At 41.4% G+C, this 21,227-nt stretch overlaps 1 protein-coding gene across 1 annotated transcript in view; it reads left to right on the top strand.

Moving 5' to 3' along the window:
• Positions 1-21,227, top strand: part of hdac11 (histone deacetylase 11) — a 39,384-nt gene that overhangs the window by 6,701 nt on the left and 11,456 nt on the right. Inside the window, exons 5-9 of the mRNA XM_075461868.1 lie at positions 1,733-1,849; positions 7,196-7,238; positions 14,700-14,776; positions 15,697-15,759; positions 20,950-21,046. Of these exons, the coding sequence (XP_075317983.1) occupies positions 1,733-1,849; positions 7,196-7,238; positions 14,700-14,776; positions 15,697-15,759; positions 20,950-21,046 (397 nt within the window). The remainder of the gene's footprint in view (positions 1-1,732; positions 1,850-7,195; positions 7,239-14,699; positions 14,777-15,696; positions 15,760-20,949; positions 21,047-21,227) is intronic.

Raw genomic sequence — 21,227 nt, 5'->3', positions numbered from 1 at the left:
CTGAACATATTCCGGAACATTTGGTGCCGCTGTTCGTGCGTATGCGCTAGGGCTGAACAATATGGACAAGCATTTTTCAGAAAAATAAAAACATCATAAAACAAAAGAGTGCAGTTTTATTGATTAATTTTCGCCAAGCATGACCTGCACAACACCTTGCTCTGGTCGACATCATCCTTTCTAAATCCAAAATACCTCCAAATAATGGAGGATGATTTATGTTTTGGCACAAAATTAGATTCTGCACTGCCACCGGCCGAATTATCTTCCGCGCTCATGTCACTTTTCTTTCGTTTCTTTCGTTTTGATTTCGCCGTGAATTCCCCGTGAATGTGTGTGGCTGTGTGCGTCTCAGTCTACTTCTCCCTCACTCCCACCCTCCTATGTTTGTCATTGGTTGGCTTCAGCTGTCGATCCACAGCAAGCGTGAAATAAGCTTTGTGGTTGGCTGGCGGTGGGGTGCGTTCAAGCACAATCTTAAAAGTAATGTTTATGGTGACTGTTACAATATGGAACTTCTGGTTAAAGTCACCATACCCCACGATGTGGTGACTGGTGATTGTGCGGTCATGCTTCTTTTTGATACTAATGGCAGAATCCTATGCACCATGGTGTGTTTTCTGCTTAACACTTTCCACGTGGGAACAAAATATTTCATCACAAAGAGGAGGACAGTACCAAGTCGATGTAAAGGGCTAAAGGCTCTAGCATGGTTGCCGCGTCTGCTAGCGCGAGCGGTGTTGATGACGTCACGATTTCGTGCCGGCTATACTGTATATGGTGGCGCAAGGCAAGCACCAGGCCTGAAACCTCATTTTGACGTCACGGGCCGCCAGCGCCGTGAGCGACGCGTCATGCGTATACTTGAATGATCAAACTCACACAGACAACAGAGTGGTGTTGCAAAGTTATGATGGAGCTAAGGTCACAGCTACTCGGAGCAGGTACAGGACAAGAGCAAATGTTGAAGACAACTCAAGCCTAAAAATATATCTTGCTTCACTTTTGCATTAGACAGTTACGTGGATTGCACCCGCGTTAGCCGTCAGTATGCCAACTAGGGATGTCCCGATCTCGACCACGAGAAACCACGTGATCGGAAATCGGGGCCGATCTGACTCTCTCGGAATCGGACGTTTCCTCCCGATCAGGGATCGGATATATAGCCTATTCATATATGTATATTTATACTCATTATTTATTTTTTATCAGAACTATAATATTTCCAAGCAAATGGGAAAAAATAACAGCTTAGTATTTACTGTTATGTGGTGGTACAGAGTCAGACCGTCTCAACCATAGACATAATATATGTAGACGCCTCATAGACTGACGCTGCCTATTGGAGCTGAAAAAAAAACCTGATCGGGACATCAGTAGTTCCAGCACCAACGTCCTGCAGGGACAGTAACTGATGCAAAAGTGGACCAGCTAAAAATTCATAAGAAAGCATTTGCTTGAGCTGCTTCAGGATATTTTTGAGGTTTGAGTTGTTTTAGATGGTAAAAATATGTTCTTATTAGCAGCTAGCTTGGCTCCCCCGTCAGAAGTCTAACCTGCTTTTCCAAACTGAGAGCATGCTGAACTGGCTACTGTTTGTAAGACACTGATTACTGATAAGTACTTCAGAAAAGTTTACTTAATAAAAAACGCAAACAACTGATTATTTCCCTAAATATGTGTTATTCACAAAAAATACAGTTAGAACTAAATGCATTGTTTTTCGTTGTAGTGGTCTCTCGTGGTGGCAACAATCACAGAAATCCCACCTGTCATGTTTCTGCCAAATTTCCTGGTGCAGCGGAGGGTGTTGAGGCCTTTACGGACACAAACGGGAGGAACAATAATGGTAAATATCAAAGTGTTACATTTCTTCTGCTTATAATATTCACATTTGTGTCCATCATCCTGTCACTCACCCTCATTTGTCAAAGGAAAAAGTAATTTTACTTAATAACATGGTCCGTTGCCGCTTCTGTTAATATTTATCGAAAATTGCTGCCACTGTTGTGGACTATCATCAAAATGGTTTAGAATTTCTTTACACCCCCAGTCCAGCAGTTCCCAAACTACTCTACATGCTAACTTCTCGCATGAGATGTTTTTAGAAACAGATTTTAGAAGTTTTTGAAGGCAAAATAAGTTCAAGTTTAGAGCCGTTGTTTAATGGAAGCTGTCTGCTTATGCTCAAAGCTCACACATCCACAGCCACCACCTGGTGAGGGGCGAGGCACAGCCTGGACGGGTAGCAGGTCAGTTGCACAGAAGGCGTAGAGACAAATGAGACAAACAACTACGCTCACCATCATTTACACCTACAGTCAATTAGGAGTTACCAGTTGAGTTAACAGGCTTTTGGACTGTGGGAACGAGACAGAGTATGCAGAGAAAACCTACACCTCTCTTGCTCTTAGGTGACATGTAAAGCTTAAGAAAGGCTGTTATTTTTAAAAATGAAACGATGAAACATTTCTTGCAGTGGTAGAGAGGCATTCTTCACAAGCTAGCCAAGACTTTTTTGCCCTTTAAATGTAAAAGCATTTGTTAGCTGTCATAAACGAGTCATGAGGTTTGGTATAAAAAAAGAACAGGAGTGGGCCGAGGACACAGCCCTGCAGCACACAGTGGTGGATGCGAAAGAGAAGAAGAGTTCCTTACCAGAACTCGTGGTTGGCTTGAGGATGTACGACGTGACATACCAAGGTTTAATAGGGCGCTAAAAGGAGCTTTTGGTTTACACCTGACCGTGTTGGACATTGAAGGTAGTTCTGTGTCAGTCAATGACCCCAGCTTGACATTAAAGTAGGAATTAAGTACAACTGGATCAAGAGCTGATTTTATCCCTGTAATTCTGTCTGAAACTTGCAGATGACAACTAGAGGCAGTAGCTGGAGTTTAAATGAAGGTAAAAGAATGTTGTTGATCACAGCAAACTTGCTGGTCTTTAAAAGTTTTTCTTTTTTCTTTTTTTGGTTTACACTACATAATGTTTGTCTCTGAAAAGGTGGTCATTCTGTAAAATTGGTTGATTCGTACAGATTTGCTGTTTGAGCAGGGGATATCACAAACTACACATCAGTCACCACGTATCAGGGATCAGGTGGAAATAAGCTCCCAAAGTGGTGTGCATGATGAGAGCTGTCTTTTATGTGGAACTTCCTGCTCCTTTTGGTCATGTTGTAAAAACACGTGTTTTTGTGAGGACATCAAAGATGCAGCACTGGCTGTTTGTTACACATGATATTGGTTAAAATGACAGTTGGCTGCAGACTTGAATGTGAGTCAGATTATCACAATTCTGTAAACAAGACATTGTTTAGTTTTTGCGTATCTACTTGATATATGCACAAAGGATATCCGATTTGGTCTCATGCTAAATGTTCAGTTCATTCGTTTCACGTCCTTGTCTCCCTCAGACAGAGTGGAGTGTTAGAGCCATGGCCAGAGTGTGAGCATACATGCTAATGAGTGTTATTATTCATTCTCCAGTGAGCCATATTGGCATTTATGCACAATTTCCCCAGCTCATATCTCTTCCCATCAGCTCTACTATACACTGGGTCCCTGTGTACATAGTAGACAAAAAACCTTTTTCATCAAAGAGGGAAATCTTGACCTGTCTTTGACCAGAGAAGCTTCTACTCTGTAATATTTCATCTGATTACACTTTGTCTATAAGCCATTGAGGACAATGTGGTGGTTTGAAGGTTCAGAACAAAGTTCTTTATTCCTGGAGTGTTTTAGATAAACATTCAATGCCTTCTTAAGAGAATGAGCCAGTAAAGCAACCACCTTCACCATATATTGTCATGCACATCAGAATTAAAACATTCAGTGATACTTTATGAGAAGTCCCTCAGGACCTGGAAATATGCTAACTCTACTGTTAACATAGGGTTGTAGATAAGCATGCAATGGAATAGAAAGCTCATTTCCACTCGCCCAATCTAATGCTGACTTTGGATATTTTCACAATGTCTTGTTTCTTTGACAATTACAGGAATAAAAATGTTTAAAGCCAGGTTCACTTCACAAGATTTTGAGTCCAATTTTCATTTTGCAGAGAAGGTTTGGCAGTCACAGAGAAATGGCCAGGATCTGAGGCCAATCAAAGTTTAAAAGGTGGTCACCAATCTCTAACGTTTGGTTTATTAGGCTCACAGACATCTCCCAGAGTCTTAGTAGAGTCAGTGAGGAGTTGGCGAGTGAGGGGTCCTAAGGAGCAAAGGCCCATTAGAGATTGGGTGAGGGGACATGAGAGCAGAAACCTGGAGGAGGAAAGCGACAATACCTGACAGAGAGCACAGTGAAGTAATTATTATATCATTTAGTTGAACTTTGACAAGTACACCTATGACTCTTTCATGTTTCCGGCATGTTAATAACTGGATGGATGGATCTGTTTGTCCACAGTTTCTTTCTGGGCAGGAGTTTATCTATTGGCTTAATGCTGCCCGGCTACAGTGTGGCTTACAGTGCACAGTGAAAATAAGTACACCCCTGTTGAAAAGTAACATTTTGAACAATATTTTAATACACACACAAGTTATTCCCAAAACGTGCATAGAGTAAGTTTAATACAACATCTGTTGAGCTTACAACAGAAAAGAAAGATCAATAATATAACTTAAATGACATATTTGTCCATTTTTGTGAAATTATGCTGGTGCAAAAGTGAGTACACCCCTATGTTAAACTCCCTGAGAATGGGCCGTGTTGGCCCGAAATGTCATGAAATGAAAAGGCATTAAAAGGGAGGTCATCGTTGTGCGTTTCATCCTTGCCTTACATTGAAATTTTACATTTTGAGTCTGCACCAGGCTAAAAGAGACGTGTGTGAGATTTGACTGAAATCCTATGGAGAGTATCATGATCTGCTTCAGTAGTCACAGTACATGTTGACAAGCATGTTTCTTTTGGTGAAATTCAGCTTCTTACTGTTGATGGCATCCATACAGCCCCAAACCATGTCACTCCCACTACTATGCTTGACTTTAAGCATGGGGCACTTTTCTTTGTACAAATCACTTTTTACCACCACACAGGCTTGACACCATCTTGGTGTCATCAGATCACAGGACATGGTTCCAGCAATTCATATCCTTAGTTTGTTTGTCTCTGATGAGACAATGATAAACAAATTTGCTTTCGATGGTGTCAAGCCTGTGTGGTGGTAAAAAGTGATTTGTACAAAGAAAAGTGCCCCATGCTTAAAGTCAAGCATAGTAGTGGGAGTGACATGGTTTGGGGCTGTATGGATGCCATCAACAGTAGGAGGCTGAATTTCACCAAAAGAAACATGCTTGTCAACATGTACTGTGACTACTGAAGCAGATCATGATACTCTCCATAGGATTTCAGTCAAATCTCACACACGTCTCTTTTAGCCTGGTGCAGACTCAAAATGTAAAATTTCAATGTAAGGCAAGGATGAAACGCACAACGATGACCTCCCTTTTAATGCCTTTTCATTTCATGGCATTTCGGGCCAACACGGCCCATTCTCAGGGAGTTTAACATAGGGGTGTACTCACTTTTGCACCAGCATAATTTCACAAAAATGGACAAATAGGTCATTTAAGTTATATTATTGATCTTTCTTTTCTGTTGTAAGCTGAACAGATGTTGTATTAAACTTACTCTATGCACGTTTTGGGAATAACTTGTGTGTGTATTAAAATATTGTTCAACATGTTACTTTTCAACAGGGGTGTACTCATTTTCACTGTGCACTGTATGAGGTTTTGCAATATAGAATATACAATCTCATTACAAGCCCCATGATATAACATCCCTGTGACATGAGGAATTGTCAAAGCTGGAAAAACTCACTACACTTGCACTGTACATTAAGGTATCCCTGGTAAATGAAAGAGTCCCAGTCGATTATTATTCCACTGAACACTGTTAGCTGCAAGTGTGTAAAAAGAGTTGAGGGGATATATTTTCTGCTTGAGAAAGAGCCAGAACAGCCCTCTCCCCGCATGTGGCGGATGTGTTAACCATATCATAACTTGACCTCTATACTCTATACTCAACTCATGATTCTGATATTTATCTTCTTATATGTCTGTCTTAGAGAAAAATCTAATAATTGTGCTCCCACAACTGTTTCTTCAAACATTTGTTTGACCTCCACTGTGAGGTCTCGGCAGGTTCCTTTATTTCATTCCAGGATATTGTGACAGCTCTCTGACGGACACATCAACAGTTATTTGAAACCCTTCAACCTTTTAATATCACCCTGCAGGTGAGATGTCAGGAGAGAAGAGGGATTTGCAAAGTAAAGTCTAAGCAACGATTGTCAGGGTAGGGGTGGTGAAGGTAGGACACGGATGCAGACTTTTTCAAAAGGAAAACTGGATTTATTATACAAAAACAAACAAAGTTCAAACAAAAGGCCGGATTCAAAAAACAACCTGACAAAATAAACAAAGAACTTGGCATGGCATAAATAATTAAATACTTAACTTAAGGTAGGTGACGAAGAACATGGGGTAGCACAGAAAACATAAATTCCATGGCGTGACAACGATAGGGCACAAGAAATGGAAAATACATTTTTTAGAGATGAACTCTCAGAATAACATTTGCTCTGATTTTCAATAAACCAGAATATTAAAATAAACCAGTATATTAAAATAAGCCAGAATATTAAAATAAACCAGTATATTAAAATAAGCCAGTATATTAAAATAAGCCAGTATATTGATGAAGAGTCTCAGTCAAACAGGTCATGGTAATTATAAGAGCTTGAATAAAGGCAACTAGACTTCTTGGATCTTGAAGATGTTTCACTTCTCATCCGGCTCTTCAGGCTTCTTCAGTTCTAAACTAGATGGTGGGGGGTGTCAGCTTATAAGCAAAGAGGGTCTGAACCCTGTCTCCTGACCAATATGCATGTCGTTGGAGTCATTATCACCTATGAATTGTCTACCTGTCTGAAATGGCCAGTTTTGGTCACATGAGCCAAGGTATGAATGCTTGTGAAACTGCCTGGAGAAGAGAGACTGTGCTGCATTGTAGGTGTTGGGAAGGTGGTAACTGAGACCACCTCCTCTGTTTCTCCACTTTAACATAGATGGCTTCCCTTACTCCTCTCCTGATTATTGTTGGTGCAGTGTGCTATTTTAATTTAAAGTAACTTTTATTTCATAAACAGAAATGTTGCATCAGTCATATGTGTCTTCCACAGGCAGGAAAACTGGCAGTGGATCGAGGATGGGCCATAAATGTAGGTAAGTGAGTTTCCAGTAGACGTATGGAGTCTTTTTAACTTCAACGTGGGAAAGGTCATCACTTTTGTCAGTGTCCAACCTTCTCTCCTGTTAAATGCATTTGATTGTCATACTGTAATATTTATTTAGTAATATTTAGCCAATATTTCTTTGGCCTCCAGCCAATAGCACCACGCAGGTTTTTTGAGGCAACCTGTTAAAAACCTCCCCATGTGTGCAAGGCGCCGCTGGCCTACACGCACACACCCTCACTGGGAAGAATGGGAATGGCCACAAGAAGTGTGGATGTTTTTATTTGTGCTTAAAAACATAACCATTTTGGAATAACAGCTTTGCTCTGTGTTTTCCTTTAAATTTGCAGCTTGCTGGAACACCATTGCTGCGCCACCTCTCTTTTGCTTATGGAACTGAGGTGGAGGGCCCGAGTTTGAATATTAAAGTGATACTCCGGAGTAGATTCAACCTGGGGTCATTTGAACCGTGATATCCAGCCAAGTAGCCCACCCGCAGTTTTTTCGATATTGGCTGAACATCAGCTGAGTTACTGAGTTATCCCGAATAGCTTCGTACAAGGGTTAATGGATCCTGGTCCGTATCTCCAAAATTACCACACTAAAATCACATGCCATGACACCAAACTTCTACAGTAGTACAAATATGGTCTGTACTCACAAAGCGATGCATTTGGAAGTTTGAAAATAGTCCAGGAGTTAATTATTATCAACACAAGCCTGATAGCTTCTCTGCAGCTAAAGCTGCGTCGACCTCACTTCAGAGAGCTGGGAGCTTCAAAATAAGATGAGGGTTGATCTACTACTGTAGACAACAAAGCAAGGCTGCTCAGTTTCTCCATTGATAAAATAACTTCACAACTCTACAACATAAAAATTCATAATAAAAAAACATGTAGAATATAGCATATACTTTGTTGTCTACAGTAGTAGATCAACCCTCATCTTACTTTGAAGCTCCCAGCTCTCTGAAGTGAAGTCGACGCAGCTTTAGCTGCAGAGAAGCTATCAGGCTTTGGTTGATAATAATAAACTCCTGGACTATTTTCAAACTTCCAAATGCATCGTTTGGTGAGTACAGACCATATTTGTACTACTGTAGAAGTTTGGTGTCATGGCATGTGATTTTAGTGTGGTAATTTTGGAGATACGGACCAGGATCCATTAACCCTTGTACGAAGCTATTCGGGATAACTCAGTAACTCAGCTGATGTTCAGCCAATATCAAAAAAACTGCGGGTGGGCTACTTGGCTGGATATCACGGTTCAAATGACCCCAGGTTGAATCTACTCCGGAGTATCACTTTAAGTAAAGTTAATATTTCCTTTTCCTTTTCCCGAAGCTAACCCAACCAGTGGACTATACAAATAGAAGAAATAATTGATTTTAATGCCTTATTTTGTGTTTTCTATCTTGTGTCATAATCACATCTGGCCACATCACATCTTGTATACACAAATATAATTTCCAGGAAACTTGGAAATTTCTAATTTGGTATTTCTTTTTAACCTTAGTTTTATAGACGCAAGTCCAAATAAATGATTTTCAGCGTTTTCACTGTTACTTTTCAAGTAAAAAATTTTAAGCAATCAAGGAGAAAGGAAGACCGACACGTTACAGGTCTTGGTTGTCTGACTCGAACTCATGTCACTTCTTCCTCCTGTGCATCTTCTTTATGTCCGCCTCCAGATTTCTTAGACCCCCACTGTTGTTGTGCAGATTGCCATGCTTGGTAGTTTCAGCTTAATCAACTGGTCACTGGTGTACACAAAGCGAATGTGTAGTGACAAGTGGTGACGACATTGTGGAAAGTGACAGGTACGGAGAGTGCACTGCTCCAAAAAGTCACCGGCTGTAATCCATAAAGGTTTGACCAAAGAGAAGGTTACAAAACATTTTGAAATCTTTAAATTAGAAAGCGAACAAGAGCAACTGCAACAGTATTAAAAACAGTATTAAAAACACAGTTTTCTTGTTTTCCTTTTAAACACAATGGCGATTTTAGGTAGTGGCCAAGGGTGGCCAGGGCCACCACTGAAATGTCATTGGTCACCCCGATGGCCACCCTAGATCTGATAGGTAATTGATCAAGTTCGTCCACACAACAAACAAGAGAAACGCTGTCAGTCAATGGTGATGGCTGGCTGACGGATCAGTTTTACATTTTGAACGAACACAATAATGGTCGGACTGATGCTGCAGAGAGCTGATTTCTGATCAGTTTTTCGAGGGACCATGCAGGTCTGGGCGGCTATGGCTTATTTTATCGTTCAACATCTGGCAACCCTGCTCAGTAGAGCCAACGCGAGATGAACACTGCCTGTCACCTGCAGCTCCCGCGAAACAGGATCAGAGAGCCCGCATCCATTAACTGGATTTATCGGATTCATACAATAAGGTATGGTAATATAATGATTTATGTCGTAATTTGCTCTGAGTGTGCAGGGGAACTTTATTCATTAAACTTTATGTAAGAGGAACAGCTAAAAGACGAGGGCACAAGACGAGAGGAGGGCACACGTTTTAGCTAAAACCGCAGCCTGCAAACCAGTTAGTCAGTTTCTTTTTTGTTGTTGCTAACAGGATAAATTGAATATGAAACCGTTCAGGACAGGAGCAGCATACGTTTCTCGAAAGTTGGGTACTTTCATGAGTAGGATACAGACAGCAGTAGGCTAGCAGCTAATTTATCCTGCTGTATGTCGAAACCTAGCACATGAAGTCAACGTTTGAAGTAAGCCGGACTCTGAAGTTGTGGTGACTTTGACAGCGAGCAGCCTCTTGCCCGTGTCTTCAACCCATTTGAAGAAGTAACAACTATAGTTTAAGTAAAATTGGAGTGATTCATTGAAGTGAAGTCCAGATCACGGTCACCAGCCCCCTGTAACCCACAGCGCAGGTCTACTTCAGAGTGTGACTTCACCCACCCATAGCTAAACTTGCGGTACATATTTGACCACAAATGTATATCGTAATCCTGTTGTTCAAACGCAGCGAAAATAAATTGTCATTCACACAAAATCATGATACATTTATCAAAGTGTAATATGATTTCGAAACGTTTATAATTCCTCATAGATGGAAGGCGCTGTACAAAATAAAAGTATTGTAACGACCCAGAATTAAGGTAAAAGCACACGGACTGGCTTGTTTCCTCCTCTCCCTGTCAATCACTGGACCGCAGGTCATGTCACTCAGGTGTGGGCTGGTGATTGGGGGAGTGGGCGTGGGCAGGTCTGGTGCTCTCCTGGGGTTGGTTGCGGAGCAGGACTGAGAGTCACCCGTGTTCTGTGATTGTACTGCTAGTGTAAAACTTAATAAAGAGCAGTTCGGCAACCGCCGGTCTCAGAGCCTCCGTGAAGTCACTACAGTATTATTATTATTATTATTTTCAAGCCAGTTCGGGTCTCATTCATGAAACGGATTTGCACAAGAAAATCTCCAGATAACCACTAGCTACGTTTTACCTCATGTCACGGTTAGCCACAAGATAGCTTTTCAAACCAGTTCGGTAACTAGATAGCTGGCGCTACCTAACTGAAAAACGTTGATAACTAGCTAGCTACTGGCTAGCCTTTGACATATTGAGCTGAAACCAGTTGAAGTTGTGGCATTTCATATCATTTTTGTTCTATGAACCGTTCTTAAAAAGTCTGCTAGTTGGCGTTGGCTAATATGCTAGTGGTGGCTAAGGCTAGCAGAATTTCCGTGTTTTTTGGAACCATACAGGAGTTTTTCAGCTCTTAAACTCATCAAAAATCAACTGCGTTCAACTACGTCAGAGAACAGACTCACAGGTTTAGCAATTCTCAGTTTGAGATTGAGTCTAAACGTGCAAAAAAATTAGATTTGGATGAGTTTGTTAAGAGATTTGCTGCACAGCACAGCAATCGTCACATACAGCTTCTGTAAATTTGATACTGAATAGCAATCAGTTGATATACATATTTTGTTATTGTTAATGGGGGGAAAACATTTCTGCTGCTACAATAATCCCAAGGGAAACACTGTTTTAATGTACTAAAAAGTGGAATGCTCATGTATGTAGACCAAATATTGAATTTATCACACTTGGGTGTTGAAAAAACTGTTGTATATGGGCTCATATAAAGTACAAAGTACGATGGGCTTCCTAAAAAAATTGCCACCCTACAATATATGCCTGCCACCCCTCTACCACCCCATGAATAAATCTCTAGAATCGCCACTGTTTAAACACCAGAGGAATGATGACAAATAGTTTGAGAAAAACCAGGGAGTTGATAATTGAATTAAGTTAAAGTAGGCTGGGTGTTGTACAGTGCTCAGCTGCTAATCACTCGGTGTATTTACTGAACATAAAAAGTTCATTTAATGAGCCGACTAAAACATAAAGCCGAGTTGTGCAACACATCAGGTGCTTTTTTTCAAAGGCCCTGAGACAAAGTTATTGTTTGAAAACCCAATCAGCAAATCTCTTTAAATGAAATACTTTGAGCTTTTCAACTTGTAGCAGAACATATTTAAACATTCTTAAATGTTCATTGTAGTACAAGCTTGTAGTGTAGGAAAAACACAAGCAGTAATCGAAAATGTATAGATATATACTTTATAATATACTGACAGATTATCTTAGTTGGAATGGGGTTTCTCCAAATTCCTCTTCTTCTTTTTCAGTCCCAGGAAGTTGTTCAATCTCCTCCACGTTGGGGGCTTTGTTTTTGTCGGAAGATTTTCTTCTGTGGCACCGACCTCTCTCAGAAGCTCAGGGACCTGTAAGTCAGGGACAGGGTCCATTGCCTGCTGTGAAACCTCTGTGCCCAGCTCCAGCAGCTCAGCAGTTCCTTGCCCAGGGCTCGGAGTGTCACTGTCCTCAGTGGTGCTGGCGGTCCTCTCTGAGACCTTGTTTTGCTGGTCCTGCAGGTGGTCCTTGGCAGCTCTCAGCTCTCTGATGAGGTGCAGATCTGCTAATGCCCTCTCTGCGTGAAATCTGTCCTGCTGCTTCATGTGTCTCTGAATTTGCCCTAGTTGTTGTTGAATAGCTGCATTCTTTTCTTTTTCTGCCTCGTATGCAGCGTTCAAAAGTTGCATTTCTTTTTCAGTCTTCACATTGCTGACGATGTCCTGGATTTCTTGTAACCTTTGTTGCTCTGTTTGTGCTCTGATCTTCAGAGGCTCCATGAGCTGACTAATAGTTTCATACAATTCTTTCTGTATGTTGTTCAGTTGTGTACAGAGCATGCTCTCCAGTCTTTGTTGATGTGCAGCACTTTCTCTCGTGGAACTCTGCAGAGCTTTGTTCATCTCTTCCATGTGCAAGTGAAGCCGCTCAGTCTCTGTGTTCTGGTTCTCCAACGTTGCAGGATGCTCACTGGCCTTTTCCTCTTTGGTGTTGATGTGAGTCTTGGCACTCTGGAGTTGAACCTTCAAGTCCTCCACCTGTGAAGTTAGTGCCTTTTTCTGGACATCATAGACCTGCAGCAGCTTGGCTAACTTGTAGGAGCCCATGTGGCTCTGGCTGCCAGGATCGGGTTTCGTCTCCTCCATGTTTGCAGGTGGCTTCAGTTTTGTTGTCTCACTCTGATGAACAGGTGCTGTATCTGGCAAGATTTGTCAGATGTTTGTTTACATACGATTTGTTTCCATAGAAACTACAGAGGATGGAACTAATTGCACGATCTCTGTGTGCATTTTAAATAATGCATAAGCACTATAGTGCTGCACAAAACATAGAGCGGCGAAGAAAAACAAGAGTTCAAGTGTTGATGTGAAAGAAAAAAACAGTTGATTAGGAAAAGGTAGATATAATTAGAAACAAGTTGTTTCAAAAACTTAGGACAAAGGAACAGAGTGGCATTCTTCTCAAAGTTGTTTTTGTTGCCATGACATCAGTGAACATCAGATGTTTTCTTTTCACATTACACTGATGTGTACCATAACTGTGATGACACCTTCATTCACTTATTTACTTCTCCTTATGTAAGACAAACTAAATAGCGAGCAGCAGAGATGTTTGAAAATCCAGATAAAGTCAGTAAAACATCTTAATACTGGCACGCCACCAATTAGTTTCCTTTTAAACAGGACATTAACATTAATTTAACATCTGATTTAGGGTCCTTTATGAACAGCTGTATGTGTTAACTAAATGGAAAAGAAGAAGATGTCTGAAAAGGAAGTTGCAGGTTTGGCTGCCCACCGCTCCAGTGTATGGCACCTGTCTCTGAGTGTGTGACCCTGTGCATGAGTGTGTCAACAGGTGCACACCTGGATGGGTTAAAAGCGGAGGACAAATTTTGTGTGTATGCATGTGTATGTGTCTGATCTTACACACCCACGACACCTCCAAGAGGCTAGACAATGACCACTGAGGTCCCAGAGTCACCCCCCTAATGCCAGCCAACACTGCTCCTCACACCAAAAAAGAAAAAAAGAAAAGATGGTTGTTGTGGTGTGAGGAGCAGTGTTGGCTGGCATTAGGGGGGTGACTCTGGGACCTCAGTGGTCATTGTCTAGCCTCCTGTTGGTGTCGTGGGCCCAACTAGACGAAACACTGATGAAAGGAGGTTCCCACCCGATGACCCCAATGACATGTTGGTCAGCACTGCTCACTGGTCTATATAGGGAGTATAGGGAATTATTTACTGAGTCTGGTCCATTTTTTTTTTTCCTTTAGCACAAGTTTTTTGTGTTTACCTTGAAATAAATTAATCTCTTAAAATCCTTCTGACCACCACTGCAGTGTATCTAGATCTACTAAAATGTATATAATCTTTGCTGTGGGGAGGGGAGGGGTGGCTGGAGTGTTGGTGTTGCAATTCCTTTACGACCATCACTATCTTGGCTGATTGAGTAAGAGGTTGTTGGCTGAGAAACCAGGGTCATCATTTATTTTTGTGCCAAGCAGGGAAGAGAAAAAGCAGCGTCAGACTGTTACTTTGTACTTACTCAGCTACCTCACACCTTCTCTTGATGAATAAGGGCGAAGGACTGCCCTGCCTCCATAAAAATGATTTTAATAACGATAACAAGCTATTCAAATGCTTTTCACATCCACATATTGCCTGTCTTAACACTGTGAGGAAAGGGATGTTTTTGCAAAAGGCTGTTTTTGGAAACCAGGCAATAAACAATAGTCATATTTCACCTGCTTTCGCATTGGTCTTTATTTATTTTCTGCAGAGCTGTAGTTTAAATGTACATGAGCATACCTTTACCTGAATGAATGGTTATCATCCTAATTATAATTCGCTGCTCCTCGTTGTGCATTTTAGAAGTAATTGAACAGTCCTGTTCTGGTGTCAGTAAACCCATTGCTGTACCACAGGGCAAAAGAAAACACTTTTTGAAGGTGCCATGAATTCGAGTGAAATGAACAGCCCATTTCGAATCATCAATTAAGGCAGTTTTCAATAATAGACTTCTCCAATGTGCCCCTGAGGCTGAGCCTATGGGTTTTCTGTTTTCCAGGAGGAGGTTTCCATCACTGCTCCAGCGACAGGGGAGGGGGCTTTTGTGCGTATGCTGACATCACTCTGGCCATCAAGGTAAGACTCCTACAAACACTGGATATCTTCCCATTGAAAGAGAAGCCTGATTAATGGGCCCACCCAGTTGTGATCTGAAATTTCATTCAAGGTAGACTTTTTAATTAAAAGAAGTAAATGCACAATCTGTTTATCTTTAAAGCAAACATCCAAGTGTTAGTATTTCACCCGCTCACTGTATCACCCCCCACTGCATTTTCACATATATTTGAATGTGATTTTCCTAACTGGGTTATCTATTAACTTCATCTATCCAGTGATTATGATGCAAAAAATTATGCAAAAAAATATGATGCAGAATTTGTCATGCAGATCGAAACTGATGTCCTTACTTAATAGTTAGATGCTACAATCCCTAATTGATTGGAAACTTGATTACATACAATGGAGTAGGATTGAATCTTTAGATTAATTTGTTAAGACTTATACTTCACCTCGAAGTCACGGTCGATTAGCAGAGCCAATAAAGACCAATTAGCATGGTACTACAAGTCATTATTCACTAAGATGATTCTGTTATTGGTGCAGCTGGGTACTACAGCAAATCCACATATTCCCATTTTATTTGTACATAATTTGTTATATTCTCTATCAATATATCACAATTTAGCATCTCTCTTCTAATTTACTTCTCTCTTTTGAATTTCCCCCATTGGGGGATGAATAAAGTATTTTTCTATTTCTATTCTTTCTATTTCTAATGTGAGTTTGTCACACACAGAATCCCAAGATGAATGGCCGAATTATTCACACACAGCTGTTACCTATCTTTGCTAGGTGTTGTAAAACTTTCAGCGTTTCAACTTGAATACTGTTACCAACTCCGAAATAAAAGTTTTTGTTTGGAATCCCTCAGTCAGAATTTTAACTCAGAACATTTCTCAAGAAGGAAAACAAATCTTTTTTCCTTCATCCCTTAGTTTCTTTTTGAGAGAGTGGAAGGCATCTCCAGGGCTACCATCATTGATTTGGATGCTCATCAGGTGAGTCGATACGTTACCCGTCTCCATATCAACGCACAACTCTGCTTAAGAGGGGCCAGTGATGACAAGTTGTCTCTGCTTTTTCTGTAACACCAATCAGTGAAGCTCTGTGTCAGCAAAATTGGTCATAATCTTCATATTTAGTGGAATGAATTACAAAAGCCTGCCGACTGCCAAACAGCTGAGAGCATACAGGCTTTGATTGATATGAAATATAAGCCGTATCTTCAGTCATCTCTGCTGTGAGGATGGATTTGTTGGCATTGTTTTGTTTGCAACTTTATAACATAAACACATATTCTGGCTTTATTATAAAAAATAAAAAAAAACAAAGCCTGCCATGTATGTGAACATTTGGAAAACTGTTTGCAGTAATTCTTGTACCCTGCCACAAAAAATGTTTTATTTAATACTCATTTTCAGACGAATCCTGATCATTTTCAGTTGAATGTTTTTGGTTTGTTAAGAGACTTAACTCTGACCTATAAATCAATCGAGGATAAAAAAAAAAAAAAATCCAGCTGATTCAAGAGATGAACCAGTGAGGTGTCTACACATATCAGCTAAGCAGTTTTAAGTTGGATCTCCGGGGACTTTGTTATCAGCAGCATGTCACAAAGACACATCGTTTGTTCCCTTTTCTTTAGGTGCATCTACAAAAAAAACATCTGACAAACATAAAATATTATTTTTACACAGACAAGATGATTCCTGAAGAGAGAGCTTTTCTGTAAGTAGTTCAGATAGTGGACAAATAAAGATGCTAATACCAAATTTTGACTGGTTAGAATTGTACAAATGGTGTTTTTTGCCACATATGATTTTCAATTTTTATTTGCTCGTTTGATTCATTGCACCTAATTTAGTTTTCCTGGCAGTATCTAAAGAAATGGGTCAAGACTTTTAAACAGTTTTGTAGATTTATACCCGAGGTATTTTAAGGCCATGAGAGGTTTATGGCAAAAACTTTCAAATGTATGATTTTGAGTAAAACAGATGAGTTTTTATGGGATTAGCCATTACCCATGCGTCATGTAGAGTAATCACATTTTAAAAGTCTAGTTTATTAAACAGGATGGTGAGATGAAACAGTTAGTTGCGTCAGTCCAGATCCACAATGCAGTTGGCAATACAGTTGGTTTATTTCTGTGCTCACTGTTGGCCAAGCTTGAAAACAAACAAAGCAATTTCTACAATAATGATGTTTCCATTGGATGTTTAGTGTTAAGTCAGCATGATCCATTGATTCATGAGAATAACACCAAGATTAATGACATAGCTTTTTCTTTTCTTAAGGTGACATTCTAATGACAGTAACAACATGGTATAGTATGTGTTGTCTCTTCATTAAATGTCTTGTTTGTTACAGCAGATCATCATTAGTGGACTGAGCTAAGCCCGGCTGTAGAAGGCAATGACTCAACATTTTTCAGTGTCTCATCGTCTTATTTTAGTTTCAAATTGTTTATACAACTTCACCACTTGTGTCTACCATCAATTAGCCCTGAGAACTTTCTAAGGTCTGTGGGTGTATGCCAGTAGCAGAACTTTATTCAGCTTAAGCTGTGGTTTATTGGTACAGTAATGATGCATTTACTCACTAACACAAGCAGGGAATCAATAAAGATGTTGAGTGAATAATTCATGAAGATAGACAAAAGAGCAAATCTGCATGAAGGCACTCTCAGCAGATGATTGGGGACAGAGAAAATATTGGGAATATTCAGTGGATTCTCAATGACATCCCTGAAACGTGATACCCAAAGTCCTTCATCAGCCAGTCAACAGCAAATCTAGAAAAAGTTTTTTTTAACCTTGTTAACATATCAGAGAAGATATTCTGAATGCTTTACAAAACATTTCATAGAAATAGAAGAAAAATAAAAACTTTATTCATCCCCCAGTGGGGGAAATTCAAATTAGTCAAGTAGCTCAAAAATGTTTAGATTACAATGATTGTATATTAGACAACAACAACAATAATAACACTAATAATAAATGACTTAACAAATAAATGTTAGAAGAACATGTCAGCAGTCCCTGTTAAAAAGCCTTCTGGCTGTGGGGACAAAGGACCTCCTGAAGCTCTCAGTCCTGCAGCCTCTCACTGAAGCTGCTCCTCTGTCCTGCAGGATGCTGTGGAGAGGATGTTTATTGTTCTCCAAAACAGAATCTAACTTCCTCCTCATCCGTTGCTCCACCACAGAACTGAGAGGGTCCAGCCTTCTGCCTACAACAGAACCAGCCTTTTTCACAAGTTTGTCCAGGCGACTACAGTTTCTGTCTGTAGTACAACTCCCCCAGCAGACAGCAGCATAGAACAGTGCACTCTCAGTGATAGTGTGATAAAACATGCACATCATATCACTGCAGACATTGAAGGACCTGATCCGTCTCAGGAAAAAGAGACGGCTCTGGCCCCTCCTGTACACTATGTTGGCAGACCACTCCATTTATTATCCAGCACCACCCCCAGGTATTTGCAGGTCTGAACAGTCTCTATCTCCCCTCCATCAATGCAGACTGACTGGTATGGGGTTTTAGATCTGCTGAAGTCCACCACCAGCTCTTTGGTCTTGGTGGTGTTCAGAAGCAAACAGTTATTTTTGCTCCAGTCAGTAAAGGCCTCCACAAGGTCCCTGTACTCCTTCTCCTGTCCACCATGCACACATGCCACAACAGCCGTATCATCAGAATACTTCTGTATGTGGCAGGACTCTGAGTTGTACCTGAAGTCTGATGTGTACAGGGTGAAAAGAAAAGGAGCCAAAACCGTACCCTGTGGAGCCCCAGTACTGCATTCCAGTGTTCCAGAAACACATTTCCCCATCCTGACATACTGTGGTCTGACAGTCAGATTATAATCCACGATGTCAGGGAGGGGGCCACACCCATACCGAGCAGCTTGTCTTTCAGTATGGGAGGCCGTATGGTGTTGAAGGCACTGGAGAAGTCAAAGAACATGATTCTCACATATGAACCAGGCACATCCAGATAAGCATATGCCCGATGCAACATGTACAGAATCGCGTCTTCCACTGCTATTTGTTTCTGGTAGGCAAACTGGAGGGGGTCAAGAGCCTCAGCAACCTGCAATCTCATGCGACGAACAAGGAGTCTCTCCAAGGTCTTCATTATATGAGATGTCAGAGCCACCGGTCTGTAGTCATTCAGCTCCACCGGTTGCCCTAATTTGGGCACTGGTATGAGACAAGAAGTTTTCCACAGCACCGGGACTTTTTCCATCTGAATGCTCATATTGAAGAGCCTCTGAAGAGGGACTGCTAGTTGACCAGCACAGTCCCTCAGAAGCCTTGGACAGACTCCATCTGGGCCTGAAGCCCTCCCTGACTTAAGTCTCCTGAGCTCAGCTCCAACCTCCTCTATAGTTAGACACAGAGGTTGTAGCGGAGGGATGGCGACAGGAGTGATGTTGCTATCAACCATAGAGATGGGGGTGGGGGTGCAACTGGACAGAGGAGGGCTAGTGGTGGGAGTTGCTGCAGAGGTGGAGGAGCAGCTGGACCGAGGAGGCCAGGCGGTGGGAGCAGCCACAGATGTGGAGATGCAGCTGTGCTCAGGAGGCCAGGCGGTGAAAGCTGCCACAGATGTGGAGATGCAGCTGTGCTCAGGATGCCTGGTGGTGGAAGCTGCTGCAGAGGTGGAGATGCAGCTGGGCTGATGAGGCCTGGTGGTGAAAGCTGCCGCAGAGGTGGAGGTGTGGCTGGGTTCAGAAGGCCTGGCAGTGGAAGCTGCCGCAGAGGTGGAGGTGTGGCTTGGCTCAGGATGCCTGGTGGTGGAAGCTGCTGCAGAGGTGGAGGTGTAGCTTGGCTCAGGATGCCTGGTGGTGGAAGCTGCTGCAGAGGTGGAGGTGTAGCTTGGCTCAGGATGCCTGGTGGTGGAAGCTGCTGCAGAGGTGGAGGTACAGCTGGACAGAAGAAGCTTGTTGGTGACAGCAGAGGTGGAGGTGCAGTCAGGCGGAGGAGGAGGTTTGGCGATGCAGGTTGCCATTGAGGTGGAAGTACAGCAGGGCACTGGAAGCAGTATAGAGGAAGCAGCTGTAGTGGTGGGGGTGGAGGGAGCAGCAGCAGAGGAGGGAAAAGCCACACTGTCAAACCTGTTGTAATAATGGTTGAAAGTATTGGCTCTGTCCACATCACCTTCCACAGACTGAGAGTTCGTCAGTCTGTATCCAGTGATGGTCCTCCTGCCCCTCCACACCTCCTTGGTGTTATTGTTCTCCAGCTGTCTCTCCACCTTTTTCTTGTACTCCACCTTAGCTCGACGTCTTTTTAAGCTCCTGTTGTACACTCCTCCGCCTTTCTCTATCCCCATTCTGGAACGCCCTCTTTTTCTGGTTCAGGAGGTCTTTGATGTCACTGGTGATCCATGGTTTGTTATTTGGATAGCACCTTACAGTCCTCACTGGATTCACAGTGTCCCTACAGAAGTTAATGTAGTCAGTGATGGTGCTGACCCTCCTGTCCATGTCAATGTCCATTTCTTCTTCATCCAGCAGTACAGCCCAGTCTGTGACATCAAAGCAGTCTCTAACTTGAATTTCCCCCATTGGGGGATGAATAAAGTATTTTTCTATTCTATTGTGCAGGGTGCCTTTTTTTTTAAGCATTTTTCATACCAGGTTGTATATACAACAGCAACGTTGGATCTCATAGCAACAAACCAGGATATCTGTTCTAAACTGTAAGACAACTTTTAAGACATTGCTGTTGTCTTGCAATCTGTGCCACTAAACTTTGGCGCAACACTTAATCATCTTCTGACAGTTATAAGACACTTTGAGTGACTTACGGAGTGAAGGAAATTAAAGGGATGAAATAGCTGTGGCTTTTTGAGTATTTTTAACATTTAATGCCTTACGATAGAAATATATTTTATTTGGAAAATCTGGTGTTTTCCAATTAGCACTTCTTGGGTCAATAAATGAAACACTTGTGTGGAGCCTGTCTCAATAAATGCAGGTAATGGGACTATCCAGAATATCTAAAGTGAAAAATCTGTCATGTGATTCACTTTGTCAGGTTGGTTGTTTGTTAAAGTAGCAGTTATGGAGTCAAAGTGCTTTTATCTCCCAAATGAAAGTTATGCTTCTGTTGTTTTGTAATTATAATTCTTTTATGATAAATAACGTATTTTATCATTTAATTTTCATTTAATTTAATCTTGTAGGGAAATGGACACGAGCGTGACTTCCTAGATGACAAGCGAGTCTTCATCATGGATATGTATAACCGCTACATCTATCCTGGGGATGGATATGCTAAAAGTGAGTACTGACAGTGTAGACAATTCCTTAAAATAAGCTTCTTTTTTTTCATTTTCTGAGATTCCATTAATTAAGTTAAAGCACTGACAAGAAGATTATGTATTGCCATTCAGCCGAAAAAATGGCAGAGTGTGGTACTGGTTCAATCTTATTACCCAGTCCTAACTGAAGAGAAAGATCA

Source organism: Odontesthes bonariensis, chromosome 3 (assembly GCF_027942865.1).
Source record: "Odontesthes bonariensis isolate fOdoBon6 chromosome 3, fOdoBon6.hap1, whole genome shotgun sequence".
Classification (NCBI taxonomy): Eukaryota; Metazoa; Chordata; class Actinopteri; order Atheriniformes; family Atherinopsidae; genus Odontesthes; species Odontesthes bonariensis.
This window is presented reverse-complemented; position numbering and strand designations above follow the sequence as displayed.